Genomic DNA, 7,940 nt, shown 5'->3' with positions numbered 1-7,940 from the left:
ATCATGTTTCTTGTCAACTTATTATCCAGATTCATGCAGGAGCTTACCAATTTACACCTTGTTTGTAGCAAACCGAATCCTCAAATACCTCAAAGGTGCACTAAATTATGACCTGCACTTCTCTTGACGATCTGAAATAGTTCTCATTGGCTATTATGAAATAGTAAGTATTAGAATAAGTCTTATAAGTCAATTTGTAGTGGTATGAGAATTGTAATTTTAAGATATTCATGTATAACATGTTGTTATTCATAATAATATTGAGATAGTTCTTTATCCATAAATTTGTAATTTAATAATTTTTTATTCTTATATAGATAAAGCTCATGAAACTATATATGTTTTATGAGATCCTTATGCATCAGAACATTGTTCTTAAAAGTTCATGATCATTGTATTATTGAAACAAGCATCAATAATGCTCAAAGATCGGCACATGCTATATTCTTTACTTGTGAAGTAAGCAATTGTTCTCATAGATTAAAGCATAAAAATACTTAGAACTAGCATGCAGGTGTTTGCCATGGGAGAGCAAGTTCACTGAATAAGACCCATCATGAGAAGTGCATTCGGTACCTCACTTAAGTATCTATGCAATACTTCTCATGTGTTAGTTGTGTAATTACTTTTTGGATTTGAGACACCAGATTATCTTGTATGTGGAGTACTATGCTTTGATTTCATCTTTATGGGTGACTAACTAAGGATGCCAAAACAATATATTTTAAGTATAGTATGAAGCATATGAAGGTAAATGAATGGTTAAGATAGTAATCATCACCCCAAGTGATTTAAAGGAAAATATCTCGTTAGTTCTTAGTTGACATTAGTTTAATCAAATCTTTGGCCAAGTTGATTAGGAGATTATGAAATGAGTTTCATAAGTCTCCACAAAGCTAATGATTTAACTGTAAGAACAAATACGGAGGTCAATAAGAGTAGGCACTCCATGAAACTTTTATTATCTTTGAGATAGATGATAAGGTAATGAATTACACTAAAAAACTGTATACTGAAAGTTTGTTAAAGAATCTTTTGACTCTCCTAACAATTGGGTAGCCATGATGCATTACTAAATGCCAATCATAGTCTATGGAATTGAATTAATTAATTTAAAATTGAATATGATTCATTTAAATTAATTAATTAATAATATTATAATTCAATTCCATTGCTAAGATGTTAGGAACTTAATAGGTCACAAATAAGGGTTGTAACTTGGATTAAATTGAGAGTGTGATGATTTAAGTTATACCTAAATCAAATTCTAGGTATTAACTACTAAGGACCTAATTACAATGGTTTAATTAGGCAATGGTTAAATATTATAATTGTTATAATATTAATGACTTATTTAGTAAATTTTAATAAGTTAAACCTAGATATAAATATCATATTATAGCCACTTTTTTCTACGAAGACAAAAAAACAAAAGAAAAACAAAAGATTTTTCTCTTGAGTGCCGTCACTCTTGAGAAGTTTTTTTTTGTTTTGAAAACTTCTCTTTTGATTCTTTACTGAAAATCAAAAAAGAAAAGAAGTCAAATCATTATCCACTTGCTAGCACAAGCTCGTGGCATAAAGCTTTCTCCTTGAAAAAGATTCGTTGCGATCGTGCATGCAACATTAGAGGCCAAGCGATTAAGTGGCTGGATTCTTTCACACAAAAGATGTTCATGTTTTGTCAACAAAAAGAATCCATTTAATTACGATATCACTTGGAAAGGTAAAACATTTTCTGATTTTATGTAGTGTTTAACTTTGCATTAAACAACCAAAGTGATCTAAAAGTAGAAGGTATGTTTTTTATTTTATTTTAATTTTTTTTGTTATTTCTTTGCGTTAATACTTTAATCATGTTGTTTCTAGCAGTAAGAGCACCATAGGCTACTTTTTTCACTTGGAAATGGGATTTTTTTCATGGAACTCACATATACAAAATGTGGTTGCTTAGTCCTTGCGGAGGCTAAGTACGTAACAGTTGCAAAAACCTCAAATTAGGCACTTTGGTTAAGAAAAGTCTTATTTAACTTGCAACTTCCTCAGATACAAGCTATTGCTCTTAGGTTGATAATAAATCAACCATCGCCATGATCAAAAATCTTATTTTTCATGGAAAGACAAAGCATATTTAAGTTAAATACCATCTTATTAGGGATGCTGAACAAAAAGGAGATGTAAAAGTGCAGTACTGTCCATCCGGAGTCCAATTAGTAGATATAATGATAAAGATACTGTCTAAGCGAAGACTTGAATTCCTATGAATATGCTGGGTCCAATTCTTAAAAATAAGTGCTATGAAGTTACGGCTTGCATGTAGTCAGAATATGGAAAACATCTTAACTAAGTTTGTTTAATATTTTATATCAATTGCGTCATTGTATTGGTCATGAAAAATGCTTATGTGTTATTCCTATTCCATATGTGTTCAGGTGCATGTAATTAGGCTTAACATTTGTTTTACTATGTTACAAGTGTTCTTCATGCATATTTCGTATATAAGCCTTGTGTTTATCATTAATGAAACAGATCGATACACAAATTTGTGATTATCGTTTCCTTTCTCTTGCTCCATGTTAGTTTCTATTCCTTGCCTACTGAATTGGGCTTTTAGCCTTAGTTCTTCATAAAAACCATAACAACTTCTTTTATCCAAATTTTTTTTCTTCTTCTTACAACTTTCCTACCCAATTTATCCTTGCTTCTAGCATCTTCTAGATCACCAACTCCTTTATCATGTAAAATTTCTTTTTTTTTTTTTCTTCAATGTTCTCATCATGTATTATGATAATACCTTTACCATTATCCATCCATCTCTCCTTTGTAGCCATTACCATTTCCATCAATTCCCCTTCTCTGTTTCTTCTATCCAAGAATATCAGATGATGTTGTCCAAATGTTTCTCAAGCATATTTAATGATATATTTGTGATAACAAGTATTATTGGCGTAGAGCGGAATGTTTTGCCCAGCCTACCGCTGTCTATTTTGTAGTAAGAAAAAATAGTAACAAAGTTATAACTAGGACAGTTTTTCTGTAAGCCACCAGAAGGGAAAGTAATGCTCCTATAAAACGTAAGTATCATACCTGGGCAAAAACGGAGAACAGAGAAAGCAAAGGAACTCGTGATTCGAGCCTGCCGAAAGTGGGCAGCTTGGTACCCCAACAGCCTAGTAGCTGTGTTGAGAAAGTGAAAACAGGGCGGTTCAATATCTTTAAAAGTCTTAAATAATTAAATATTTAAATAAAATTTTTATTAAATAAAATATTTTTTATTGAAATTAAAAAAACTATTATTAATTGAAGATCATTAAAAACATATTAGGTTTATTGAAAATAAAAAAATAAATAAGAATTATTAACATTATGAAATTGAGAAGTGATAAAAAATAGAAATTTATTAAACATATAATTAAAAAAATAAAAGAATATGTAATTTTATTAATTATTTTGATTCTTACATAAGTTGGGAAGTGAGATAAATAGTTGAGAATTAATAAAAAATAGGAAGTGAAAGAAAATAAATATTTAATAAAACACTTAATTTAAGAAATATTTTGTTAATTATTTTAATTTTTATATATTTTTAATATAATTAATTACATTATATAAAATTATGAAACATATAAAATTTGTTCGCAGAGGCAGCACTCTCCCAGAAGTGGGCTTTCAAAGCTAGCAGCTGGATTGATACTTCGGCATTATATATGAGATTGGGATTTAGGTGTTTCCAGCCCAATTCGGCACAACAGAGACCAATATAGGCCCTCATTCTGTGCCTCTCTTTCTCTGTAGAAGATACCCAACCAAGTAGACAAGAAAAAAATAAAGAATTAGTAATTCAGTAATTATATTTGTAGGAAAAAGATCATGCCCTTATTTTTCTCTTACTGTCTAATTTTAGAAAAAGAAAATAAAAGTAATGTTGCTATTGCCATCCACTTTTTATCTTTTAAGGACAGTGATTAAAAAAAAATACTTGTGCTCCTTTCGTCTCTTTTTTTTTAATTGATATATTTTCCTAAATGTCTTAAAACTATGTTAAACTATTAAAACTTCTTTTTTCATATATTCCAAAATAACTTTTCAAGATTTTTCCTTTTTTCCTTTTTGACATTAAAGATCATGGAACATCAATTTTGCAAAAAAAAATTAATTTTAATATTAAATCTATAACATATTTTAAAAAAAGTTTCAAAGAGACTTTCTCGCTTAATTGCCTATCGACTTCGTAGAAAGGCTGAACAATGCTGAACCGCAGCGAGGCAGAGATGACTACGTGACATATGGAATATGACGAACTTGACTCAATGTATCTTAAATCAAACTTAACTATAACTTGATAATATAGTAAAATAATTTTTATACTTTCATCATTTATAAAAGTTTGAAGATCCAATCATGTTAAAAAAGCATCCGTTTCATATGTATATATGCATTTCATATTGTTAAAAAAATTAAGAAGCAACTATCTATTTTATTTCTTAATTTGACTCAACATTTTATGCATTTATTAATTGAATTTAATATTTTATTACCATAAAAAAATAAAAAATCATTTTATACAATGAATTTTCTATAAAAAATATTATTCTTATTTTTATTTTTAATATTATTAACATTTAAAGGTTTTAAACTGAAGAAATATATGAAAAAAATTCAATCAACGTGATATCTTAACTCTGTCAGATCTACATTACAAAAATAATTTAATAAAATATTATCTAGAAGTGACATTAGTATAACTAATAATACTTATAAGTAAAATATTTTAGAAAATAAATAGAGACTATCAACAGTAAATTTTTTAAAATTTAAATCATTTTATCTTATAATGACTTGAATTTTAAAGTATTTCAAACTCAAAATAACTCGATCCACAATGATCCGAAATATCTTATAACTCAAACCAACTTAAAATGACTCGAGAACTTGAGTGATCCGATAAATGAAGCAAATCAAACCCAAAATAACCTACCCTAAAACGGACTTGACCGACCCAATTCGCACCTATGCTTGTAGAGGCTAACTGCCACCGCAAGCAAGAAAAAGCCCAGCAGCTTGTTACCATGCTACTGCCTAGTGGTGCGAAGAAAGTAATGAACAATAAAGTACATTGAAAACAAAAGTAACATACGTTTTAAACAAGCGAACAAAATCCAGGGTGAGTTCCAAGCCAAATATTGTTCCACGACAGTCCACATGCACTGATCAGAAACAAAGTGGGATCCTCTTCTTCCATGTCTCGGTCCTGGATCTACCTTCTAGCACCCTGCATGTACACACTTCGACACAATGGAATGGCTTTAATATCACCAGATGGTGACAATACATCAGCACCAAAATCTGCTTGCAAATCAAACTTTCCATTTCCACAGTGAATGTGTGGGGTCCTAACTCCCAACCTTCTTCATTCAGCTATTAATTAGGCTTTCGCATTTCACCACATTGGATTCTAACAATAGCATTTGACTTGGAAGTAATCTTCTGAAAATCGGCCTCATTTGTCTGATCAGAATAAATAAAGTGGTGCAAAAAGAATAAAGATGGATCCTATGTAAATATTTGGTCTTGAGGGGTGATGTATATACAATGTATGGACCAATTAGATTAGATTTTTGAAAGATTTGGAGACCCTTCTGACTGGCCATTTTATTTGGCATTGTGGCTTTGACTGTCGAATTCGGAATGGCACACAAAGGTTCAGGTTGACCATATGGTCGTTTAACAGAAAAGAAGCCAGACAGGCTGACCAAGCAACCACGTGATATGATCGGCGGTTTATAATATCTAGGATAATTTGGCAGCTACTGCACAAGTGACACTGAATTATAACATCCCAAAGAAATTTTCAAATTGAATTTGGCCTTCAAGCATCAAAAGTTTTGAATGGTCCCCTTGGTATTTTCAGAATTTGAAACACTAGCCTCATTAATTCTGCTGTCTGATTGTACCTGTTCTTCTGTCTCAGGCTTCCTTTTGTTTAACAGTGTTTGCACATAAATGAAATGAAGCAATAATTCATAAGTTATAAGCCTACTAAACAAGGTGGATTGATTTGGTTCTTGCATCACATGTACTAGTATTAAAATTGTTTGAAAACATCGAAGAAATTCTCCCAATGAGTTGGATTTCATCAAAGTGGTATACAAATATTAAAAAAATGAGCTAGCATCCAAGTGGGGATTAAGCTCACAATTTTATTAATTTTTTTTTAATCTTAATTTTTGTCTTCTTGTTGTAGGATTGGAAAGCAAAAGGTATGGTTAGCAAAAATTAATGAAATTTTGTGAAGATGCCATGCCAACTTGATAGATGAAATCTTTTCCATACCCTTTTATTAAATATTATGATGATTAAGAAAAGGAGGATGGAAATTGGTAATTTGGCCCTCCTCATTGGTTTTGTTTCCATAATGCAAAGTAATGCTCAGATTAGCATTCCATAATGTTAATGCGGATTTGTCTCACGTAACAAAGGGCGCCAACAGGGAAAATCAAATCAGGAGAATGGTAAGTGGGGCACACGCCTATCCATTAATGCAAACAAACATTTAATGCATTTATGTTAGGACAATGCACATTAAAAGCGTAAGAAAAAGAAACTGCCTTTTTGTAATTGGTCATATGTTTATTTATCAAATGGGCTGTCATTTTACAGGTACTCCTGGAAGGATCTCTTGCTTCTCCGATAGTGCGAGTAAGACCAGGTAAGATTAGTAAAGCACAGCAAGAGTGATTGTTTCGACAGTAAAAGATTTTGAATTAAATATTTGTAAAAGTGAATCTTTGGACAAGATAAGTGGACGAATTGCATACCATTCCAGGGTTGAAGCAGTTTACAATCTATAGCTAGCTGGCTAAGTAATGCTTTGAAGTAGTGTTTAGACAAGAAGTTGTTTCAATGAAGACTTAATTTGAGCTAAGACTGTCACTAGTCCTCTCCCATGGAACTGCTGGCCGTAAAAGAAGCTAACCAACAGTTAATATTTGGACAGCTTGATTACCTTATTAGCTTCGAATCACTAACGGTCCGAACCACCAAACACAGTAAAAATGGAAAACAAACAAAAGAAAAAAAAAATGGCGACACCCACGTTCTACCGTCGTCACCAACCTCATCAACTATCTCTTTCTCTTTCTAATACTCACTTCAAGCTTAAACAAAGAACCCTCCATTTCCCCTTCAATTCCATGACAACAAATAAGAAGAACAAAACGACGACGAGGACGACAAGAGCAACAAAGACCTGCCATGCAAATCCTCAAAATCACCATGTTTCTCCTTCTTCTCCTCCTCATTTCCGCCATTTCTGCATCTGGGTTCGGATCAATGGGCCCCATCTCCGCCGCATTCGGCGAGGACGGCTTCTTCTGTGCCATTGATGCCAGCGGCAAGCAGGCAGTTATATGTTGGAGCAAAAACAGCAGCTCTGCTTCTTCTTCTTCTGCTACTTCATCTACTTCATCTTCACTATCTTCCTTAGACTTTGCTTCTCAAGTTCCTCAAATGGCAGCTCTCTCAGGTGGTGAAGGTTTCCTTTGTGGCATCTTGGCAAATACTTCTCAAGTTTTTTGCTGGAGCTTAATGGGGTCAGGTACAGATCTTGTTCCTAGAAATTATAAAACCACGGCTTATTCTTATATAGCTTCTGGAAAGAATCATGTTTGTGGAATTAGAGGGGCCTATTATTCTGATCATGAGTCCGGTATCGTTGATTGTTGGGAAATCGTAAAGAGTTCTAATAATACTTTAAGCTCAAAACAGAGTAGTCTGTTTTATGATCAGAGTGTCAGTAATCTTGTTTTTAAAATGATTATTTCTGGTGAAGGGTTTAGCTGTGGTGGGATTAGAGAAGGAGGGCTTGTTTGTTGGGGACCAAATGCGGAATTTTTAGGGGTTTCGAATGTTTCGGATAGTTTTTTAGCTTTAGCTTCTGC

General features: G+C 32.3%; 1 protein-coding gene across 1 annotated transcript in view; it reads left to right on the top strand.

The window, feature by feature from the left end:
* The first annotated feature begins 7,062 nt into the window (after positions 1–7,062).
* Positions 7,063–7,940, top strand: part of LOC110420679 (serine/threonine-protein kinase-like protein CCR1) — a 3,414-nt gene continuing 2,536 nt past the window's right edge. The window contains exon 1 of the mRNA XM_021434055.1: positions 7,063–7,938. Within this exon, the coding sequence (XP_021289730.1) occupies positions 7,255–7,938 (684 nt within the window). The 5' untranslated portion in view covers positions 7,063–7,254. The remainder of the gene's footprint in view (positions 7,939–7,940) is intronic.

This window comes from Theobroma umbraticum, unplaced genomic scaffold (genome assembly GCF_002168275.2).
Source record: "Theobroma umbraticum cultivar Fairchild unplaced genomic scaffold, ASM216827v3 scaffold_86.0, whole genome shotgun sequence".
In the NCBI taxonomy this organism is placed as follows: Eukaryota; Viridiplantae; Streptophyta; class Magnoliopsida; order Malvales; family Malvaceae; genus Theobroma; species Theobroma umbraticum.
This window is presented reverse-complemented; position numbering and strand designations above follow the sequence as displayed.